The following is a 24,067-nucleotide window of genomic DNA, read 5'->3' on the forward strand; positions in this document are numbered from 1 at the left end:
GGGGTGAAGCTGCCCCCTGATTTATCACCAGAGTAATTCGCTGTGATCGGAGAGAAATTAAAATGAACTCAATTAGGCTTCGGATTTGCTTTATGGGCCCTGCTCTGAGTTTCAGGGGGAAAAATGACTGTGCTGGTGTTTAATAGTCTAATGAAAGTAAATAAAGGTTATTCATTGTAATACAGCCGGGGACTCGGGGAGGGTGCACCAAGCCGCCCGCCTCGGCCGGCTCCTCCTTTGTTGGTTTATGGCTCAGGGCACCTTAAAAAGACTTTTGATTTTTGTTTTATGAAGACAAACAGCTTACGGGATAAAAGGACGGGCGGGGAGAAAGGCGAATGGCTGGGAGCTGTTGGAGTCCTAGAGTGGAACTGTGCTGTGCAGTCTGTGCGGCTGCGCTGGTGCGTGTGCGTGCGGGTGTGTGCCCGAGTGTGCACACATGGCAGGCTGTGCTGTGCTGAGGCCGTGGGCCTGGCCTGGGCTGTAGTGGGAGGGGAATGGGTGTGTACACAGTGGGCTGTCCTGGTGTGTGGGTGGAGGCGGGCGTGGAAGTGCGTTGAGCTGGTGGTCTGTGGGGCGTGCACACCTACTGGCTGATGGGCTGTGCTATGAGTCCTGTGGGCTGGGCGGCGGGTGGGCAGCAAGCAGGTGGGTGGCGGTGGTCTGTGAACACGTGTACACAGGTGAATGGGAGCAGTTAGGAGATGTGTTTCTACGCTGTGTAATGTGCTGGTGTGTTGTGGGCTGCATCCCACACTGTGTGTTCCGGGTTGCTCTTCATCTGTGGGAAGTATTGGGTCTGAGGGGTAGGCTGTCAGGAGGCAGGCACAGCAGGCTCACCTCCTGACGCCCCAGGCTTACTCAGACTGTCTGTAGGACCCTAGGGGCATTTAGGCAAGGGACGTTCCTGAGTACTCTATGCCAGAAGCACAGAATGGCAGGGCTGGAAACGACCTGTCAGATCATCTGTCCAAGCCCTTCATTCTACAGACAGGGGAAACAGGATAGAACTGAAAATGAAAGGGGATAAGATTTACCTACGGCCATACTCGCTCCCAGAACTCACCCTTTCTAACTACCATATACTACCACAATTTTCTTAGCTCTGCTATAATGTCCCTGTGTGACTGTGTTCACACGGCGCACCCAAAGGCAGCACACACGATGTTGGGTGTGCGTGTGGCTGACCCACGTGTGCACGTCCTCCAGAGGCCTTGCTCTGCCCAGTCCCTTTCCACTTCGGCAGGCAGAAAGCTCCTTCCTCACCTGCTCTGATTTGATGTGCTCTGATGCCTGGAAGACGTCAGGGTAGGAAGGACGCTCAAAGACCCGATCCAAAGCTTCCAGCTGCTGCTGGGTGAAGGTGTCGGCTCGCAAGTGCTTCCGCAAACTGTCCACGCCACTCTGGGAATCTCCATTGGGGACTGAGCCCTCAGACACATCTGGAGGACACAGGGACACTCGGGGCATGAGTGCAGGTCAACAGAGGCACACAGTGGGCAAAGGGGATGGGCACCTGGCTCGGCCCCCAGGGCTTTGCACCCCTGCTGGGACCCCTTACTCCCAGTTTTCAGGCTGGAGGGGCTGGCCCAGGGGCTGGCCATGCCTCAGAGACCTGGCTGAGAGAGCCAGAGCCCCTGAATGTCCTGGGAAGAGAAAGGGAAGCTGTCACAACTCGGGGGCGTGGGAAGGACTAGGCAGAGGTGGTGGAGCCAGAGGGATTCCCAGGGGCCATCTCCCCAGGGCATGTCTCCCCTGAACCCCTTCTGTCCCCCGGCCCGGATCAGCCTGGGGGAGGAGCTGGGTGTCTCGGGCCAGCATTACCGAGCCTGTGGAGAATTGAACTCGGCTCTGAGATGAATTTCAGTTCCACTGACTCCAAGGGTGGAAAATCATCAAATCTCCGAGGCTGAGTGTAACATGGAGACTGGGTGAAGTAATTAACTTCACCACCGAGGGAGGAGGGACTCAGGGCCCAGCTGAGGCACTCTGCTTGCGTTGGGCCAGGCCTGAGACTGGAGCAGGAGGACAGCAGGTGGCACGTGAGTCATGAAATGCAACTTGGGCAGAGACTGAAGAGAGGATCCCTGTAGATGCTGCTGTGCCCGGGACACCCTCCTCAGCTCATCCCTGACCTGGACTCTGGCTAGGCTCCGCCAGAGGCCAGCTCCTTGGCCGCCTGGTTCCTCCTGCAGTCTCTACAGGGAGCTGAGACTTGCCCCATGTATGAAAAGCCACGGTGGTGCCCCATGTATGAAAAGCCACAAAGTGCCCGCTCCCTGGGGCTGCAGGCCAGTCCTGTCTGTGTACTGCTCTCCCCAGGCCTCCCACCACTCTGCTACCCCTCCCTCCCTGGACCTGCCCTCTATCCCGGTCCACTGGGGTTTTCAGAGTTCACAGCGGGCCAAGTACCTGCTGTGCCCACACTCCCTGACCCTCCACCCTGCAACTCCCCAGGCCCAAAGCTGGGTCCTCCCAGCCACAGCTTGGCCACTCCTTGGCTTCCTTAGCCCAAGACCAGCTGGGGAGCCTTGGGCCTGGAGCCAGCCCATGCTGTAGGCCCCAGGGTGTTCCTCTGGGACTGTTATATATATCAGTTTATAGGTGATTATACGATATGATATAATCAATATTGCATTATATACAGTAACACCGTACAGTATCATTCAGGAGAGCATAGAAAATATTACATATTGATTAACCTCAACCTGCAGCCATCCTCTCTTGCTGGCCTCCCAGATGGAGCAAGGGGGTCTGCTTTCCTAATGGGACTTCCTGTCTTCACTCGATCCTGGAGGGGGTGGGAGAGCAAAGAAAGGGTGTGTGTGTGTGTGTGTGTGTGTGTGTGTGAGAGAGAGAGAGAGAGAATGGAGACCAGGATCATGTCTGAGGTGGACAGACAGACACAAGGACAGCCTTGATGATATTTCTATGTTCCCTATGTTCCTAAGGCCACAAAACTTGGTTGTTGTGTTTTTTCTGTGTAAGATTCTGGAATGATTTTCTGTCTTAGAGGCAGTGTATGCATCTCTCTATATGAGTTAGGGTGTGACATATTTATTTTTCCCTTTTGTGTATTTTCTGTATACATGCATTTCTACACGAATAAACATCCAGATAAATAAATGTCTGGGTATGTGTAAGTGACAGTCCAAGAGCCTTTCTGAAAAGGCGCTTGTGTACGTGTGTGACTGCATGGGGAGTGTGAGCCCACGTCCCCCCATGTTTCTTCTGTGCCTGCTTCTCTTTCAGGGGTGTGCCATCATCTTAATGCTACCCCTTGGGGCTATTTACATGTTCTATTGTGTCTAATTCTCTCTTGCTGGACTCCTCCTACCTTCTTGGGAAGCACTTCTGTCAGAGCAGAGGGAGACAGCAAGTGTCTTTGTGTGTGGTTACTGCAGTGTCACCAATGAGTCCTGGGAAGTAAAATGCATTTGTCTGTGAACATGGGCTCACATGTTATGTGCATGGGTGTGTGCATATGTGTGGTGAGACTCATACTATGCCTCTGTGTAAATCTGTGTACGTGCCTGTGTGTGGCTTGGCCCAGCCCGTGTGTGTGTGTGTGTGTAGGGGCTGAACTGAAGCTTTGTCCTCAGGTCACTGGCTGGAGGAGTCTCTTTTCCTTCATTTATTCAGGGGCCTTCAGATCTTGACAAATCTGTCACTCTAAATTTGCGAGAGATTATGGTGCTCTCTCCCCAGCCTGCAGAGAGGTGATATATGATATCTGCTGCCCCTATTGATTGCCTGATCTGGTGGCAGAGGCCGGTGAAATGAACTTGAAATGAACATCATGCCTCAACTCATTGTGCGTATAATACACTACTTAATCCCACATTTTTCAGCCGCTATGGAATTCAATTGATCAATCATGTTCCACTGATAGTACTGTTTTAGGGGTTATTGCTGCTCCCTCCACTCACTGACCTTTTTATTTATTTATTTATTTTTTGTATACTCAGGCCCTGGTGATAAAACAGGTTACAGAGGCAGCGATGGAAAGGGGGAGGGAGGACGGAAAGGCAAAAGGATGGCTGCTACTGGAAGAGGTGGCCGAGGGTCTGGGGAAAGGGAGGAAGAGGAGAGGGAAGAGGGTGGGGCAAGGAAGAGACAGAAGGTGCTAGAGGAGCAGAAAAGCAAACTAGTCTGATGCAAGCAGGAGAGAACCACCAAGGGAGGCTGCAGGAGGCTTGAGGAAACTCCTCAAAGGCGAAGGAAGGTGATAGGGAGGTGGGAAAGGCAGCAGTCATGATGAATGGCGAAGGAGCACAAAGAAAGTTCTGGGGAACAGGGAGGACAGCCACAGGGGCAGGGAGAGGGCAGTGGCATTACTGGTGGGGGACAGGGAGGCAGTGTCCCCCAAATCAGCCAGAGGGCCCACAGGCTCTCCCAGGCTCTCCCCAGAGGCCAGGGTGGTGCCCTTCCCTCAGCTAGAGAAGGAAGGGAGGAGTGAAGACAAGGAGGAAGGGCGGGAAGGGAGTGAGGGAAGGAGGCCGGGAGAAGCCTGGGCTCAGAGGTCCAAGGAGGAGAAGCTCAGGGAAGAAGGAAGCCCAGAGGCAGAGGCAGGGCAGAAAGAGAGAGAGGAAGAAAGGGAAGAAGCTTCCTACACCAGACGCCTCAGGAAGCACAGGCTGGGCTAAGAGCCCTTGCTAAAGGAATAACCCAGCTGGTTCTGCTTTCCAGGAAGCCTGTGTATCCAGTGAGGAGGGTAGCCCGGGGCGTGGATGGAGGTGGGGTTGGAGGGTAGAGGGTGGAGGAGGAAAGAAGAAGAGAGTAGAGGAAGAGCAGAAAAGAAAAAAGAACATTGAAAAAAGAAGAGAATTGAAAAGGAAGAGAAAACAAAGCTGTTGTCAGTACCACCCACTTGCAGGGACCTCCTCAGGATATGGAGAGAGAGGGCTCGGGTGGGGCTTCCTAAGGTAGAGTCTCAGAGGTGGCAGCAAGGGAGACGGATGGAGCTGGGCTATGAGACACTGCCAGGCCCAGGCACTGAAGGGCTCTCTGGCAGAGCTGGGCTAACATGGAGGAAGAGGCAGAAGCAACTCCTGATCTGGGCTGCAGAGTGAGCAGCAAGGAAAGTAATGAGATAGCACCCACCCCCTTGCGCCAAGGAGCCAGGCTGGGAGTCCCCTGTGGGCAGGAACCATGACCGGTGCATCTCTGTAGATCCAGTGCCAGGCATGGAGCTGGGCACAGAGTTGATACTCAATGGATGAATGAGTGAATGAATGAATGAATGAACGAGGCTCTCCTGGGTAGCATTCAAAGCCAGACCCCTGGCAGAAGGCCTCTGGACCAGCCACCTGGCTGGCTTAGCATCCCAGGACACCCAGTTACTTGTCAGGCAAGTCCCACACATCCTTAGCTGTCAGAGGATATGGGAAGACCCACGACAGGCCCCTGGGTAGACTCATGCCCCTTTTTCACCTGCCCCGCTGCTTGCTAGCTTCCAGCAGCATTGACTCTGGTCCACAGAGGCCCTTCCCACTCTCACTAACACCTTCCTGCCCACCTATGGTACTTCTACCCAAGGACAGAGCACACCGTGTTCCCAGTTAAGAGTGAAACTTAACCTTGGAGCTGCAGAACTGCCATCCAAGGCAGCTGGCAGAGGCTGCTTGAGAACTGGGCCCAGAGATGGCCCCTATGTTGGACTCACCACACCACGGCCCTGGTCGCAAACAGTGGGATAAAGTGGGTCTATCTGCTCATTTTTGGTTCCAGGGAAGGCCTTTCCTAAATGACAGAGCAAGCCCTCAGCCTTCACCTTGACGGGAAAACCAGCCCATCCCTTGTCAGGGCTCCAAGAGGAGGGCTGGAGTATGATGCCGCATGTCCCGGACTTTCCGGAGCAGTTCTGATTTCCAATATTCTTTCCCACTCTCAGGCCACATTTTCAGATTGAGGTTGGAAAATGTGGTTGCGAAGGTTTAGTAAGACCTCCCAGAGCAAGGAAGATACGCTGTGCTCGTTGGTCCCATATGTGGAGGATTCAGTCCTGTTCTGCTGTCCCCTGCCCAGCCACCATCCATTAGCAGCTCACAGTACTGTGAGCTTGTTACATGCCATTTAATCCTCCCAACAACCCTGCGAGGTAGGTGCTGTGATAATACCTATTTTAAAGATAAGGAAACTGAGGCAAAGAGAGGTTAAGCAGCTTATCCAAGGCCATGCAGCTGGTAAATGACAGTCGGGATTTGAATTCAGGTCTGTGTGACTCCAGAGCCTGCTCTCCACATCATTTCACTCTGCTGCCCGGGTGCCAAACCCAGGGGACCCAGCTGAGGGCCACTTGGCCCCATCCAGGACACTGCATCCCTCCCAGCATCCCCCCTTTTCTACTTTGCACCCTCCCTACACTGAGGCTACCGCCTATGGCCCCTGAGCTGGCCGAGCCCAGACTGCCCAGAATGATGAGGGGACACCTGGTCCAAACTCCTCATTTTAAGATAATGAAAACTAGCAGGGTGGGTGGTGAGGTGGGGGAGGGGAGGTGACCAGTCCAAGGTCACACAACTGAGTAGTAGGACCCTCAGAACTGGAGCCCATTCCAGGTGCTTTGTCCACTATGGCATGAGCCGTAGCGTCTCTGAAGGAGAAGGAGCTACCATAAGTCCTTTTCGGAATGAAGCAGGATATAAATACATTAATTAAATTAAACAAACTGCTGAGTTAAAACTTTGACGTAGATTATTCTTTCAAAGGGAACAAAGGTTCATATTGTCTTCTCCTCTGACCACTTCATATTTGCTTACAGTTAACAAAAGCTTTCATAGACCTTATGTTATTTGGGCTTCCTAACTACTCTCCAAGGTAGGTAGGGATTATAATCCCCTTTTTACTGGTGAGGAAACTGAGGCTCAGAGTAAATGAAGTGCAGCATAAATGAAGGTAAGTGGCTAGGTCAAGGGCATATCTACCAGGGAGCCTGGCACAGGGAAGATGCCCGTGGACAGTTGCAGCCTGAGCAGCAATGAGGAGCTGCAGCTGCCTTCCCAGCCCATGTGCAGAGCCTGGGATCCAGCAGTGGGGCCCTGATCTCCGTGCAAAAGAAGAGAATTGTAAAACCAAAGATCACCTTAACTGGAAGGAGAGCCACCCACAGGGTAACAGTGATTACTCCCTGATCATGAGCAAATTCTTTTCTTCTCGTCTAAGTTTTTCTATATGATCCAGGCTTTGTACAAGAAGCACATACCACTTCTAGAATCATTAATAAAAATGGCTTTTACTCCTCAACAAAAAGATGTGATTTCCTCATTCACTTAACCTTGTCACTCCCCATCGGTTCCTGGGCCACCCTGGAGCAGAGCCCTACCTCCCACCCCTCTGACCCCAGGCCAGAACCCTCTTGCCAGCCAATCATGAATAGGGCTGGCCGGTGAGGTCTCAGCAGCTTGGGGAGGGGGACAGGCACTGAACACCACGTATTAGGGATGAGGGCTAGAGACAAGGGACAAAACAGAAGTGTTCTGTCTTCCTTGTGTGTTGACACTGTACCTGAATCTCCAAAGCAGTCCCTGCAAGGGACAAGAGAAATTCTTGTGTGCTGACCAAAAGGTAGGTGGGGGTGATGGTAATAGAGAGAATGAAACAGTGCCATTTCCTTGGTCAGAAAGCACCAAGTCTCATTAAAATCAAAGTGGAAGGAATAGGGGCTGCCCACCAAACCCCAAGAAGTAGGAATTAGGCATTTGAGAGGAATTCTTTTAAAGTATAGCAAAGAACTATATTAACTTCAGTTTTCCAAGCCCAAATACACACATCTACCCATCTACGGGGAAACTGACAATATTAGGTCTTCCACATACACTCATTAAATCCATTCACTTTTTACGAGGTATTTAGTATCATTCTTATCTTTCAGATGAGAGGCAAAATTATTTGTTGAACATCATCCAACTAGAAAGTAGCCAAAGGCTGGATTTGAACTGAGGAATGTCTGACTCCAAAGCCCTCTCCACTCTATCAAATTTGCCTTCCCTGTCAAAGATCATCATCACTGTCATGTACTGAGCACTAACTATGTACTAGGCAGGCTCCAGGTGCTTTATTACACATTATCTCTAATTCCCACATAACACTTGCAGAAGAGCTACCATTAATCCAATGTTACAAACGAAGAAACAAGCTGAGGGAGAGTGAAAAACATGTGCGTGCTTCATACAGCTAACAAGAAGCAATCTCAGGGAAAGTCAGTCTCATTTCCCCTGTAGACCAAAAATGACCTGGAAAAGTGATACAGGAAGAAAAGAGAAACGTGTGGAGGAAGTGGGGACAGTAGGTGATGGACCTCAGCCTCTAGGGGCCTTCGGGGAGCAGGAGGGGTCGGGGCGCTGATCCGGGTGGGAGCTCTTTGCTGCATCCCAGTCTGACCAGTGGCCTCTGCCCCCTCTCCCTGTCTTAGCTCCTCTAACGCCACCTTCCTCCTCTGAGGGGTTCACTCCCAGGCCGCCCCTAGTCTCCCCAGCTGCCAGTTGTTGCAGTTTCAAACTCAATTGTTCTCCTTGGTGCTGAGGCAAATGGAGTCATTAATTACCTTCTATCGGCTGGGCTGAGTTCAGAATGCGATCAATATCCCCGCTTGTCATTCAGGGCAGCCCGCCTGTGTCGCTCCGGCCCCACCCCCACAGTGGCGCAGGACCGCGAGGTCTGGGCTGCCACCCTGGCCTCCCATCTGATTGAGAACGGGGAGAGAGGTAGGGAGGCTGAGGAATGGGGCTGCTTTCCTGGCTGGGAGAAGAGCGAGGATTAACAAAACGGGGAGGGGAGGGGGCAGAGGGGAGTGGGAAGGAGAAAGGAAAAGGAAGGAGCATGAGGGGGTGAGGAGAGAAGGGCAGGAGACAGGAGAAGGAGGAGAGAGGCAGAAATGGGGGAGCCATGAGCTGGGAAGAAGCTGATGCAAACACTGTCTGTCTAAGGAGGTGGGATGACATTCCCCATGGTCTCCTGTCCTTATACTGGATGATCCGTGGGACTGCCCTGGCCAGTCACCCCAAGCCACGCTCAAGAGGAGGGCATGAAGAAGTCCTTGGAAACCTGCCCCAAAGCTTTGGCTCTGAGCAAGACCAGCTTCTGCCCAGCCTTCCAGCCCTGGAGAACCTGCTATCCTTGACCAAGCCCTGCTTCTAAACACTCCATGAGTTCACGATAGGGTGGAAGGCAGGGGCGTGGCTACCTGCCTGCCTGACCTCCGTCTTACTGGGCCCATTTACACCCATGTGCCTCTGGGGACACTAACTACATTAGTGGCCCTAATGTAATACTGAACTAGGAGTATCATCTGCTGGGTTGAAATCCTAGTTTTGTCCCTCACTTGCTATGTGACCTTGGCCAAGTCCCTCGAGCTTTTCTGGACTGACTTTCCTCTGATGAACACCAGAGGGTTGCTAGCTCCTACCTCAGCAGTATTCACTTCTCTTTTCTCTGTGTTCCAGCAGACCTCTATCCAAACTGCTATTGTAGAAATAATAATAATAACTAAAATCGATCCAGCTCCTATTATGGTACCAGACACTATGCCTAACATAATCTACTGATTCAATCCTTACAATAATAGCAGCTAACATTAAGTGCTTACTATATATTGGGCACTCACCTAAGAATTTTACATATATTAACTCGTTTAATTTTCACCAGAACTTAAGCAGGAAGCGCCTATCATTATCCCCATTTTGTAGGTGAGGAAATGGAAGTGAAGAGGTTCAGGAACTTTCCTGAGGTTACAGAGCTAACACGTGATGGAGCGGTCAGATGCAAACCCAGGCAATGTGCCTCGGGCAGTTGAGCTCATAATCTGGAGAAACCAAGGGCTAGACAGGCTAGGTAACTCGCCCCGAAGTACTTATTCCAGCCAGTAAGTGGCAAAGCCAAGTTTAGAATCTATATGTATCGTAGTTATTATTATCATTATTTTTGTGGCCACATGGCACGGCTTGTGAGAGCACAGGGTCCTAACCACTGGACCGCCAAGGAATTCCCATGTCATTATTTTTTAACGTTTGTTTTCTTCACTAAACTGTGACTATTTTAAAGGCAGGGACCCATCTTTTTCATTTATGTAAACTTAGCCCAGGGTCTGACACATAGTAGGTGGTAAAAACTGTTAGCTGATTTGTTGCATAGAATTCCAAAAGCAAAGATCGATCCATTCTTTATTTGCCTTGCAGTTTACCTTTTAGAAGGAAACAGAAGCAGTGTAGGACATTGCCACTCTGGATTCAGTGTTATCACATTTTATAGCTAGAAAGTATCATGGAGATAATTTAATCCGTTCCCTCTTAGAGATTTAAAAAGAAAAAAGAGGCTCAGAAAGGTTGAGTAATTTCCCCATGTCACACAGCTAGTCATCGTTAGGATACAAACAGAGGTTCTCAGACTCGTGCCCTTTTCTGCTACTCCAGGCTGCTTAATTCTGACCAAGAAAGAAAAAACTGATAAAAGGGAAGTGTTGGGGATCTGGGGAGAAAGCACCCATGTCTAGAGGTGACAGTAGCAAAAGAAGGGGGCATTGCACAGAATCTGACTTGAGAAAAGCAAACTGCTATGTGTTGAGGGAAAGAATGGTTGTGTGATCCCATGGCAAGAGATTCTAGAAGGGAATATAATTCCATGAGGACAGGATGCTCTAAAAATGAAATTCTGCTGCTACAAGCTCAAATAATCAACCTGACAAAGTAAAGGGAGTGGGAGTGGGAGTGGGGGAAGGGTGGAAAGAGAGGGCATTTAAGGGAAATCATTGTTGTTGCACATGAATAAGCTTTAAAATATGATGAGCCTAGATTTTAAAAGGACATGTACATGGAACAGTGGAAGATTATGCAGCCATTAAAAAATCATGTTTTCAAAGAATATTTAATGATATGTGAAAATGGTCCTATATAATGTTAAGTGAAAAAAGGGAGACACAAGCTGTATATACAGTATCATTCCAATTTTGATAAAAATTATATATATATATATAATTATGTATACACAGGGGGAAAAAAAGACTGTAAAGAATATGCCAAAATTCTAAATCTCATCACCAAAATTCTCTTGGTGATGAGATTATGGGTGATTTTTTTAAAAATTTACTGTATCTTCCAAATATTTTTACAATGAGCATACATTACACTTATTATCAAACAAAAGTTTTTTTTTTTCCTCTTATAAAGGACACACACAACAGATGGAAGGAGGGGACCATAACCAGGGATGGATATGAGAGTAGCAGGAGCCTGTCAGGAAGACAAAAGCTCAGAACAAGCTGAAACAACAAAAAAGGGCCTTGGTAGCTACGTCTGGAGAAAGAACAAAAAGGCAGGCAAGCTTAAGCTCAGTGCTCAGGAAAGGATGCATTACTGAGAGAGAAGGCAGAACTTCTCAACCCCTGGCTTGACTTGGTCTTCTCCATCAAAGAAAAGAATCTTCAAAATGGGACCAGGAGGAGTTGCCCAGGTCAGGAGGAGGCCAGGCAGGTAACTCTTAACCATTTCAATTGAGTTACCTCTCCCAGGCCCAGATAATTCGTATATCAGAACTCAGGTGAAGTGGGGTGGTGGCTGGGGGGAGGTAGATAGAATCCTAAAGTTTTTGTTGATAATCCTTGAGTGGTCACAATGAAAGGGCAACACAGTGACAAAACCAGTGCCATCGTGAAAAGCGGAGAAAGGTAAGCTTATGCAAACAACAGTCTAATACATTTAATATTAGGGTCTGGAAATCTTTTAGAAGAAATTATCATGCAGTTAATTTGTGGGTATTAGAAAAGAAAATGGTAATACTGTGGAGTCTGCACGCACTCCCCAAGAATAAGTGGTAGCACGTTAACTAGTTATCAGTGCTTAGATCAAATGCCATCCCTACAAAGACTTCCTCAATTGCCCTGATGGGAAGCAACTGCCCCCCCTTCTTTACATTTATCATAGCACTTTATACCTTGATCATAGATCTATCACATTCTGCTTGTGTAATGGTGTGCACATTTATCTCCCTACTAGATTAGAAGCTTCTTGAGGTCAAGGACTGTGTCCTTCCTATTTACCTTTGTAAATCAGTCCTGCTATGCTTTATCCATAGCAGACATTCAATTTTCTCATCAACTTATATTGGATTTTTAAAATTGATTGATTAAGGAAACACTGTGGGTATAGTGAATTGGTAACAGAGAATTTTACAGAGAGTCTTCCTAACTTTATGGACAAGATGAAGAACAGTGAAATGGCTGATGGCTGTTGGGCTCAATGGTCCCTAAAGCAATCAGGAGGGACGTCTCCACTGGTGGGCCATGTGGCTTTCCTTTATTTTAAAGGAAAATAACTCTTAACAAAAACTACTTGGGGGACTTCCCTGGTGGTCTGGTGGTAAAGAATCCGCCTTCTAATGCAGGGGACATGGGTTCGACCCCTAGTTGGGGAATTAAGATCCCTCATGCCGCAGGGCAACTAAGCCCGCGGGCCCCAACTACTGAGCCCGCGTGCCTCAACTACAGAGCCCACATGCTCTGGAGCCTGTGTGCCACAACTAGAGAGAAGCCAATGCACCGCAATGAAGAGCCCGCGCATGGAAATGAAAGATCCCCCACGCAGCAACGAAGATCCTGCGTGCTGCAACTAAGACCTGATGCAGCCAAATATTAAAAAAATAAAATAAAAAATAAAGTAAAATAAATAAAAATAAATTAAAAAAACGAGTAGGAGATGTCGGACAAACAAGAAAAAAAAACTGCTTGGATGATGACATAGAAGACATCCTTATGATCTTAATTGGGTGGAATTAAGAGCCCAAACCAACAAGATGAAATTCAACAGGGATAAATGGAATGCCCTATGCTTAGGTTTAAAAAAAATCAATTGCACAAGTGCAGAATGGGGTAGACCTGGCTTGATAGCAATTGATGTGAAAAAGATCTCAAGGTTTTAGTTGACCACGAACTCAATATGAGTTTGAGTCTGACACGGCTGCTAAAAAATCGAATGTAATCTTAGGCTACATTATGGATGTAGAATCTCCAGGTGGAGAATGGCAAGCGTGCTACTGTCCTTGGCTTTGGCTAGACTGTCTCTAGAGTTTCCTGTTCATTTAAGAAGGACTTTAACTGTCAAGAATGAATTCAGAGATGGGTAACCAGGATGGTGAAGGGCCTTCCACAAGCATAGGGACCACACCATGTGAGAAACTGAAATCCACCCAGGGCTCAGCCCGGTGTTAGGTGCTCAGTAAATCAGGTGGAATGAATGGAAGGGAGGGAGGGAGGGAGAAAAGAGGGGCTGTTGCGTGGAGATCTTCACCACCACTCTATGTGGCAAATGTTGTTATCTTATTTTAAAGATGAGGAAACAGGTTCAGAGAGATTATGTAATCAGCCAAAGGTCCCAGAGCAAGCAAGGCGAGGAGATGGAGCCCAATCCAGACATCGGGATTCCAAGTCCCATCCTCTTCCCTCAACACCACACTGACTCAGTATAAAGGCAGTGCTGCTAACAATGACAACTGTCCATCTATGTCCTATGTCCAGGCAAGGGCTGTGACCCGTCAAACAGAACTGCTAGAGGGGAGAGTTCCATGTGAGCGGCAGATAAAACCAGATGACCTTTAAGAATCTGACTCTGTCTTGTCACCACTCTTAGCCCAGCCACTGGCCTCCCTCCATAGGGGAGATAGCCCTGGAGACAGCCTCTCCAAATCTCAGCCATTTCCAGCTTCAAGTCCCATTTCCTGCCTGCTCCTCTAGCCACTTCCCTGGATTCCTACTGAACACTCAGACACCTGGTTCAGCATTCAATTAAAAGCTTATTGTCGGGCTTCCCTGGTGGTGCAGCGGTTGAGAATCCGCCTGCCAATGCAGGGGACACGGGTTCGAGCCCTGGTCTGGGAAGATCCCACATGCCGCGGAGCAACTGGGCCCGTGAGCCACAACGACTGAGCCTGCGCGTCTGGAGCCTGTGCTCCGCAACAAGAGAGGCCGCGATAGTGAGAGGCCCGCGCACCGCGATGAAGAGTGGCCCCCGCTCGCCGCAACTAGAGAAAGCCCTCGCACAGAAACGAAGACCCAACACAGCCAAAAATAAATTAATTAATTAAAATAAAAAAAAAAAGAAAAGCTTATTGTCTGATTTGGGATAGCCCTGCCTCTCCATAGACTGTAAGTTCCGTGAGATCCACAACCTGGTTATTTGCTCCTCTTACACATCCTAACACAGGGGGAACTTGGGCCCACAAAGATCCCCAGAGAGGTCAGTGTAAGTTTTCTCAGTATCCCACCTGTTTACACACTGAACCAAAACCACAGACTCTCAGCTCTCTGAAATGGTTTATGGGAAATCAGCCCAAGGACAGAGAGATGGCCTGAATGATCATTTAGGGCCCTCGTATTTTCTAACCAACCAGGGGAGAAGAGGGATATATGGGAGACCTAGAACCCCAGAGAATTATATCCATACTGTCACTACACCCGTTTTGAATAAGTTAGCCCCCAGTTACCTGTAGAAAAGTGGGTCATGGGCACCCACGGCCAACGTGCTGCCAGCATGGTGGTTGTGACCCCTATGTGAAGAAGTAGAAGGATGGTGAGCAGGGACAGACGGGGGAAGGGGAACAAACAGGTAGTGGGAGAGAGAGGAGTGCTGCACAGAGGAAGGGGAGGGGTGAGCATTGGGTGGGTTTGGGTGAACTCCCCAGGGTGATCAACCTTCCTGGCTGAGAGCATACGCTGAGCCTTCCTGCTGGCCTGCAGGCAGACGCTGGGGCTCTGGGCGCACTGGCCGCTGGCGGGGAAGGAGGGCTAGCCGAGGGTCTGTCTGAATGGGACCTGAGTCCTCCTTCAGCCCTGTCTGGGCTCTCAGGAGGGGCTGGGGCCTTCTGCCTGGGGCCGGGCTCCAGCTGGGGCCAGAACGAGTTAGAAACCTCTCTGGAGCCAGAAGGGAAGGGGCCTTTGTTAGCTCAAAGGACACAAGCAAGGCGAAAAATTACATACCAGGCCGCTCTAAGTATGCTTGTTTAGAGAAACTGCTTGCATTTATGAAGTCTTTGGTGCGGAAAGCAGGGTTGCAAATGACTGCATCAGAGCGACAGTAAAGGCCATTAATTTCCTGTTATGTTTTCCTGTGTTGGGGGCTTTATTAATTTAATTTTACACTGTCGAACAACAGCGAGAGCTGACACTGCCACACCGCCACGGCTGGGGTTTTCTTTTTGTGTGTGTAGCAAAGCTTTGCCTGACATGCAAATCAACACTATTACTGGAACCAATAAAGATGTGTGGAGGGAAGAGGGGAGGAATGAGGAGGGGGAGGGAGGGAAGGAGGGAGGGAGGAAGAGAGAAAAGAGGAGAGAAAGGGCAAAAGCCATCCCTGGGCAGTTTCTGCCTCCCTCCAGGCCTTGTGTCTCCTGGCTTCCCAGAGCATCCTCTACAATCAATTTCCAGCCATCCTTCCCCTTCCCTTGTACCCTTCTCCTGCTTGACTCTCTGCCTTCAGATGACTCTACCTCTGTTTTCCTCCTCTGTCCCAGCTCCTGGAAGAACCTGAATAGGGACACGGAGTTCTCAGAAAAAGGTGGGAGGTAGGCTTCTCCCCACTGCCCGTCCCCAGCTCAGGCGTGTCATGGAAGCACCGGGGCAGGAGACTGGATGTTGCCACCTTGCCCTGGGCAGAGAGAAGGCTTTGCTACATACTGCCCTTTCCAGTCATCTTTCTTCACACTCTCCTTTTGTCTGAAGTCAAGGATTCTGGCCCACTTACATATTATTAGTGAACACACACATGAACCCATGTGCTTGTGCACATGCAGAAGAGTCTAGAAAGGCAGTTACTCCTCCTTACTTATAAGTCCTTCTGAGAGCTCCCATATCCTAACCTGGTCAACTATTTATTTCCTCTGAATTCCCAGAAAAAATATTGTCTCTGATTGTTTTTCCTTAAGAGACTCCTTAAGTTTCTTCTTAAGGGCTGTCTTCAGTAGCTGTGGGGTACCTGATTGGTCTAGACCAAGGTGCCAGAGAAAAATGGATCCCCAGCCAGCATCAGAAAAAAGGCAGGTTCTTGGGAGACCACATTCTGGTCCCTTTTCCTACCTAGACCTCAAGACCACCTGCACTGCCCTTTTCCCAGAGCAGCTTCCACAGGCTGGTTGCCCCAGTGGTCCACACTGCAAAGGAGATGGAGATGGGGGTGGGGAGGGAAGAGGGAAGGGAAGCTCCCAGGGTCCCTTCTACCAAACACTCATCTGCATCCCTCCATCCCAGGCTTTGCAGTCTGTTGGGGCCTAGGGAGATCTGTGTGAGCTAGTGACAGAGAGAGAAAGACAGAGAGACAGAGAGACTGTGTGTGTGTGTGTGTGTGTGTGTGTGTGCGTGTGCGCGCGCGCGCATCTCTCCCTCTGCCACCGGCTTGCTCGTACTCCTGCCTGCACTTTCTGCTTCGGGAGCTGTCTGGCAGGCTCCGAGAGGCTGTTGGATGGACTCCAGCTCTCCCCAGGAGAGCATAAACTTCATAAACTGCATTTACTTTAATGCAGGTTCCTGGGGCTGCTTTCCTCCTGCTTTTCTTCCCTCCCCTTGTCTGCTCTGTCTCGATCACATTTTATCCCTGCCCTTGTGTGCACCCAGACACCACACACACACACACACACACACACACACATACACACACACCGTATAGCCAGTGCTCTTGAAAAAGATGAAGCCTGGGCAGGAGGAGGACGGGTGGGCAAGGTGTAAAACCTCTGTCTGAAGGAGGAAGCCTCAGCCCAGCCCTGGAAAGACCCCCGTGAGATGTCCACACGCTTGTCTCCAGCGGAGATGAGCACAAAGGGTGCTTTGAGGCAGGCCTGCGGGCACCTCAGGGAGGGAGGGATGCTGACATTTCGCTCGGATGGCCAAATGAGGAGCCACCTGGAGGCTGGGATACGGGCTCCAAGGAAGGGAGGGAGGGAAGGCGAGGCCTCCATGCAGGTTGAGGTCTGTGAGGCCTCCCTTGTCTGGTGCTGTCAAGGTCAGCAGGTTTGAGTTCACCGAAGGGTCAGGATGGTTTGAATTACTGGCTGTGCTGCAACTACTCGGCTCTGAGGCTCGTGATCGTCTCCCAGCCCTCCCCCAACCCTCCTGGCCTTTCCACCCCCACGGGGGAGAATGGGGAGGGTCCCGGAGAGCCCTACTGGCCACCGGGGCCCTGAGGAAGGCAAGCAAGGGAGGAGCCCTTCCCTGGGCTCTGGGGCCCCTCTTGTGCAGCCAGCAATGGTCGGGAGGCTGCTGGGACCCATTCCTCTGGCAGGCGGCACTCCTGGGTCTCCCCAGCTTACCTTCTCCCCAACCCTTTTTCTGAGGGGTCCTCCAGGCCCCTGCCCGGATTTCTCTCTTGCTGCCCTTGCCTGTGGGGGAAGGAGGACGATACCTACCTGCAGGGCTGGAAGGTAGTTGCCAAGTGGAAGACAAAGGGTTGAAGATGTATTCTGACACAGTGGGTGTGCATACACGTGCACAGGAGTGCACAGATGTGGGGGTGGGGAGGACCCGAGGCCTCTGCTGAGAAAGTTATTGCTATTCCCACCCCGATTTCCAGTGGTGGAGGGTCACACACAGCCCCTCCACTGCAAGTCTGTACCTCCTCTCCTGGGGAGCGGGGTCAACCCATCCATTCTGACTTTTTGGCACTTTTCGAAAAAAATATACTCTTTTGTGCTAAATCTCAACATCCTTCCTCAGACAACCAAGTATAACTCTTTATCCACAACAGCATGAACTGGCTGGGAAACTAAGGCGGTTAATGACTTGGCTGCAGTCTCTGATATAAACGCAGGGATTTAGGTACAAATTCACATACCTATGTCAGCTACACACAGCCATGGCTAAACCCTGCTATCTCTCTACAGAAAAAAGTAAGTCCGAGTGTGCACAGGACCCAAGGTAAAGGTCTCAATAAAACCTTTAAACCTCACTATGTGTAATGACGTGGTTGGTGTCCAACAGGCTCGTAGCCAACATTACCCTGAGAGTCAGGCTCAAGTATGCGATCCAACTGAGATAGAAAAATTCCCCCCTCAGCTATGAACGGTCTAATTTCCCATGTTACTAGGAAGATATACTCATAACAATGAATGTGTGTTCAGCAGTGGATTTTGGGGGGGGGTGTGTCTTAGCAAATGCTGACCTTTGAACCTTAGTTCGCTCTTGGGCTGGAGTGGACAGTAGCCAGGGTTTGAATATTTGTTGGAAAATGAACATAGGTTGAGCTTTGTGAAGACAGTTAAAGTTGGGTGCTTGTCTAGACAGATGACTACCTCCATGCAGATTTTGTTTCTGGACTTTCATAGAACCTGCCTCCTTAGGTTCAGAGTCTGTGACCTGTGCTTGGTAGTATGTAGTGTGTGTGAAATCATATAATTCTAGCAATAACTCACAGAGGTACTTTCCTTACAGAAACTCAAATTCTGCTTGGCTTCCCTCTGCCAATATACTGTCTTCATGCAGTGCCTGGCTGGGGCCTGGAGGAGAGTAAAAGCAGAAAAGACTCGGCGACATCCTGCCCACGATGTAAGCTCACTCCAGAGGTCTGAGAGCACAGCACCCCGGGCCCACGCTCCTGGATGGGTCTTCTCTAAGAAAGGAGTTGGATGGCTGGGAGTGTGTGTGTAGGGACTGAGTGGCAAACAGACATAACTGTGCCCAAGTGCTGGGTTTAGGTTAAGGAATCAGTGCAACCTCCTTTTGTTTACCCAACATAGCGCAACCTCACCTTGCCTTCTGGGCCCTCCTCTGCACCCCTCCCAGCTCCTTCAGGCTGCATCCTGTCCCACTAAAATGATGTGGACTCAGCGAAACTTCCCTAAGCTCTTCCCATGCAGGGAGCGCTCAGATCCCTCTCTGCTTCTGCCAGCCCCCGGCTCCTGGACCAAAAGGCCACAGAGAACAGGCGCTGTGGGCCCCAGAGAGTCAGGGTCTGGCTCTTGCCTCTGCCTCTAAATGTCCACGCATGCAAACCTGCCAAGGAGCGCTCACCTGCAGACTCCCCCCCAGCAGCCTCCTCCAGGACCGAAGGCCTGGGCCTCGAGCACCCAGAGTCCCAGGGCCTGGCAGCTGGCCAGCGGCGGCCTCTCCTCTTTCCCAGGGTCCTCCCTGCCTGCCTTTTCTGACACCAGCACTCCTCCCGCTGCCCCTCCAGAAGGAGAGCAGGGAAGAGAGCCCGGTGACCAGGGCATGCCTGGTTTACATTAATGAGATACACCGAGTGTAATCCAGCCATGGAGGCAGCCTACAAAAGGAGGTGATCGCGGGCGGCCAGGAGCAGAGCTGCTCAGGTAATTGGTTTATCTATCTGGAAGCAGGGGGAGCAATCTCAGCACAGACAGACTAGCAGTAAAGTCTCTTCCTTAAGGCTATTTCCTTTGTCTTTTCAATTGCTTGCACATCCATGTGAGAGAGGGAGAGAGTGTTAAAGAGAGAGGGAGAGGGAGAAATGTTAATTTGTGAATTAATGGCGTTTCTCAGCGGAATTGTAAATTCAAATGTCACCTCACACGGTGACACCACGGCTGGTCTGCTGAAGAAGCAATGATAAGATCCCCCACCTCCCTCGGTGCCCCTCCCTCCCCAAAGATAGCTGCGGAGTGGAACATGCTACTTTTAATTTGCAATAACAACACAACAGAGGTATGCAGTAATGACTGCCTTCTTCTCCCCTCCTCCTGGCTTCCTTCCCCCCAGTCCAGTTGGCTCCCCACTTCCTCCCTCCCACCCCTCTGCTATTCTGAAGCAACACCTCACCTCACCCTGGCTGCCCCCCACCCCACCCCAACCAGGGCCTGATCACATGGGGGGGTGCCTTTGGAACTGATGCTGCAACCCTCTCTTCTCCTTCAATAATCAGGGAATTAATGACCCTGAAGTTAAAGTGAGGCTGATACCGAGGCCCTGCCCAGCGTTGGGAAAAAGCCTTCATTGTTTTCAAGCAGGAGGCGGGCAGCACTGAGGGAGATTCATGGATGGAGATTGAATATGCAATTTTCTTTCACCTTGCCAAGAGCTGCCCCTGGGCTGTGCCTGGCCTAAATTTTTCCTTTTACCATCTCTGCCTTATCCGGCCCTCCCACCTCCCTTCCATTCTTTCCAGAAAATTACCTTCAAAATTGATTTCCACTTTTACAAACAAATATAATGGGAACACAGGAAAAAACTTGGGCCGTGATGAATTAGGGCTGTCAGGTGTTTCCAGGTCTCCTTTGCTTTTGTTTTACTACCCGATCTGCTCTTTGTTTTTCCAATGGCTGGAAAAAGTGTCCCCCATCCACTGAGGGCCTGACCCTCCAGGCCACAGGGCCTCAGCCCCCAAATCCAGCAGTAGCCCAAGGCGGAAGTGAGCCAGGCCCTGAGACTCTGTTAGCCTCTTGGTTTCCCAGTGGAATCCTGGGCCACCTCCTTCTGTTCTGCTCTCTGGCCCTTAGGAACCCACTCTCTGAAGACTCTCTAACGGCCACCCCCGGCTCTTTCCCCTGGTCCCCGCACCATGTTCCCTCTGGCCCCCATACCTCTTAAAGTCCAGACCAGATGCAAACCTCCACCTCCTCTAATGTGGGCAGGATCAGTGTATACCTCGACTAGAGCAAATAAGAGACAGACACTGAGAGATCGTGAAAGACAGGCAGGTCGGAGACCGGGGTGGGGGGTGGGGGGTGGAAACCCTGAGGTTGGGAGACCAGGTTCCTCTGTAAGGGTTCCCAGTCTCAGTCTCCCTTGCCTTGGGGGCCAGTGCACCCCTGGAGGCAGGATCAGGACAGCCCATCCTTTTGCCAACAGAATGCAGGGTGATGCCTACAGGGCCCTTTGGGCAAAATTCCATACACGAACCTATGCCTCAAGACCATGCAGCCTTAGCACACCCAGGCCTGGCTTAGAGCTCTCCCAGATCCCTGGCGCTGCTGACAGGGACATGGACATGCACCTGCTCACATCTGATCATCTCTTCGAGTGCATACACTACCCAGAAAACTGCATGCCTGCCCAATGCAGTTCTGCATGTCCTTTCACCCAACGATCTCAGAAAGGTAGAGAACACACAATACCCACATTTGCATAACCCATGTAAAAAAGCACATGTGTCCACAAAACAAACACACATTTCCCAAGGTAAATAAATAAATGTATATGTGGGAGCAGAAATACACAGCAGTGGATAGAGGGAGGGATGCCTCCATGTTAAGAGAAGAAGGGGTCCCGTATTTATTTACCCACATCTAAAATGCCTGTGGAGGCTAATAGGAGATGACATGCGGCCCAAGTGGATAACCGCAGAACAGATGAGCAAGCAGAGATGGACAGAGGTCCTCCCAGTCACACAGGGGAGGCTCATATCTTTCCCCCACTGCCCTGGTCCCATCTAGGTCGGTTTATCCCAGCATCAGCTTCCCTAGGCTGCCCTACTTAAAAGGAGCTGCACCAAGATGAGAGAGCCTGTACCCGAAAAAGTTTCTTTCTGACACAACTTCATTTCCCCTTGAAACATAAACCTGCCAATTATGCCTTCCTCCCCAGACACACAGCGAGCCACCTTCCGAGATGGAGTTGGCTCAACTCCATATCCATGATCTCGCGTAGTGCTCCCCATGTCCCTGTGAAGTAAGTACCATCACCGTCTCCATTTCACAGAGGAGAAGACTGAGCTGATGAAGGTTACGTGACTTGCCCAAGGCACTAGGACTCAAACCCGGCTGCACCTCCCTCCAGACCCCTTCCCACTGAGCCACACTGCCCATCCCTGCTGCGCTCCCCGGACTGCCTGCTGGCCTCCACCCCGAATCCTTCTTCTGTGTGGGGGTCTTTGCCGCCTTCTCTTGCCTGAAGCCCAGGTTCCCAGACAGAGCAGATGCTGCTCCTTCCCACAGCCTAATCCCCTCGTTTGCTCCAAGTCAAACCTGAGCAACACACTGGGGGACTTTTAGGGGGAAACCAACTAGGGAAATAGACCACTTCTTGAAGTTATGGCTTTATCCAAAGCAGAAGGGAGCTATTAAAGGCAGTGACAGGTCTCGGCTGTTTGCAGCCATGCAGCCTGCCCTGTCTGCAAACACACAACTGCACCGGCCTGGCACCACTAGACTGCACAATTCATTGTGCACCTAATTAATGAAAGGCAGAATCACGGCCCCCTGCAATCCCACACATCAAAGGATGATACCAACACACCTCCCCTCACACAGATCAAAAGACTCATACATATGACTTCATTCAGATTTTTGGACAAGTTATGTAATTGCTCTGGCCTTCAACAACACTGATGGACGGCAATGCTTTAGGCCACAGCCAAAAGCAACTGGGTGAAGGTAAAGGACTTATGTCTTTCAGCCTAAAAAAATACAAGAGTCCCTATCCTGCAGCCACATAAGCCAGGGCATGCAACATTTGGGGAAGTAGTGTTCCTTCAAAGGACCCTAATATACCCACCTATAATTGTAGCCAAGAAGAGGGAAAGATTTTAGCAGGGTACTGAACGGGGATCTACCTTCTCAGACGGATGGACAGCCTGTCTGCCAGCTGCTGTGTGACATAACTTCCTCATCTATCCCTGGTCTGTCTACCTGTCTCATTCTGGGACCTCCTGGACTCTTGAGGGGAGGGGAGGTCAAAGCTTCTTGACTAGCATATTTCTTAAAGGCAAGTGTGGGGATTTTTCCATTCTTCCAAAGGCCAAAGCATGAGAGGGCGTCTCAAGCAGGCTCACAGTCACTGTCAGTTTCCTTTTTCCCCAGAGTCACAGCTGATCGGCCCTTCACTAATGTCCCCACAGATCTGATTGCTGCAGATACTAATAACGTTGTCCATATTCTGAGTACCAATGCCAGTAATGCTCTGGGTATTATCACTATGAACACCAATAACTACTGCTGAGATTGTCTCCAATAATGCCAGCACACGCTGCAGTGATTGTCCTCGCTAATGCCCACCACCGTTACATTGTTAGTGCTGAAGAATAGGCCGAACTGTACCCACAGGCAGGAGTGGGTGTGGCTTCCTTGAGGACAGAGAGGCTCACAGCTCACCCCTGGGCTATGACACTTCTAGGGAGATGCCCCAGTGGGTGGGGCCGAAATCGAGCCAGCCTGGCAGGGGTACAGGGTCCACCTGGAAAGAGACCTGCCCCTCCACTCCCTCGAGGTCTAGTCCCTTGACATGTATCCCCATTCCCATCCCAGCATCCCTCATTGCCCAAGTCAGCTCTCTCTTTTGCCTGTGGTGCTGGCCCAGTAGCTGAAGGATACACCTGGGTGTCTGTGCAGCCCATGCCCGAGGCTGCCTCCTGCGACCGGCCTGCCAGCTGCTGTGCTACCTTGGCCTGACTGCAGAGTTGGGCTACATCATCTTGACACATAATTATCTCCCCTATTCTTAATCATCTGAGCTGCTCCCTAATGCAAACTGGGCCTGGCTGCTTGGAGGCACCCAGAGTGGGGGAAGGGGGGAATGGGCTGTGAAAGGTCTGCCTTTGCTCTAGCCTTTCCTTTCCCCTCCCTTTCCACCTGGGTCCAATGGATCAAGTGTGTGTGTGGTGGTGTGTGTGTTTGGGGTAGGGGGTGGTCAGGGAATACTGGCCTCCCTAATAGGCTCTGGCCTCCACCAGGGGAAGGACAGCTCCATCTGGCCTGGGGTTGGTCAGGAGGGGTGAGTCAAGGCAAAAGAACCCCCTCCCAAAAAAAAGAAGCAGGGTCTCTGATCCTTCTTGCCAACTGGCTAGGCCTGTGGGTAAGTATTTAAGCAGCAAGAGTAAACTTAGAGGCTGCCATTATCCCTCACCCAGAATTCAACTGCTTCCTGAGATGTCTCCCCACTGCCATCACCACCACCCTCCTGGAGGAGGGTCTTCCCCAGCCCAGCCCTGCTCTTGTCCCTTCCTGCCCAGACACTTGCAGTGGCTTCTCATGTCTGCAGGAAAAAAGTCCAAACTCCTTATAGGGTCCCGTCTTGGCCTGCTCTCCTGTGACCCTAACCCCTCCGCTCAGCCTTACTGCCACGACTTCCCCTCAGGCCCTTTCATCCCAGCCAAAGCACCCCTGTGTTTTCAGCACAGTGTCTTCTGGTCACAAGGCTCAGTCT

General features: G+C 50.7%; 1 protein-coding gene across 9 annotated transcripts in view; it reads right to left on the reverse strand.

The window, feature by feature from the left end:
* The window catches only part of PAX2 (paired box 2), a 91,493-nt gene that overhangs the window by 20,317 nt on the left and 47,109 nt on the right, over nt 1–24,067 (reverse strand). For 3 of the 9 annotated variants that reach the window (XM_057531424.1, XM_057531423.1, XM_057531425.1), the window contains exons 7-9: nt 20,509–20,577; nt 14,470–14,532; nt 1,267–1,442 (exon numbers count right to left, since the gene is read on the reverse strand). In XM_057531424.1, the coding sequence (XP_057387407.1) occupies nt 1,267–1,442; nt 14,470–14,532; nt 20,509–20,577 (308 nt within the window). The remainder of the gene's footprint in view (nt 1–1,266; nt 1,443–14,469; nt 14,533–20,508; nt 20,578–24,067) is intronic. The other 6 variants (XM_007187336.2, XM_057531426.1, XM_028167765.2 and 3 more) reach the window with 2 other exon arrangements.

Source organism: Balaenoptera acutorostrata, chromosome 16 (genome assembly GCF_949987535.1).
Source record: "Balaenoptera acutorostrata chromosome 16, mBalAcu1.1, whole genome shotgun sequence".
Classification (NCBI taxonomy): domain Eukaryota; kingdom Metazoa; phylum Chordata; class Mammalia; order Artiodactyla; family Balaenopteridae; genus Balaenoptera; species Balaenoptera acutorostrata.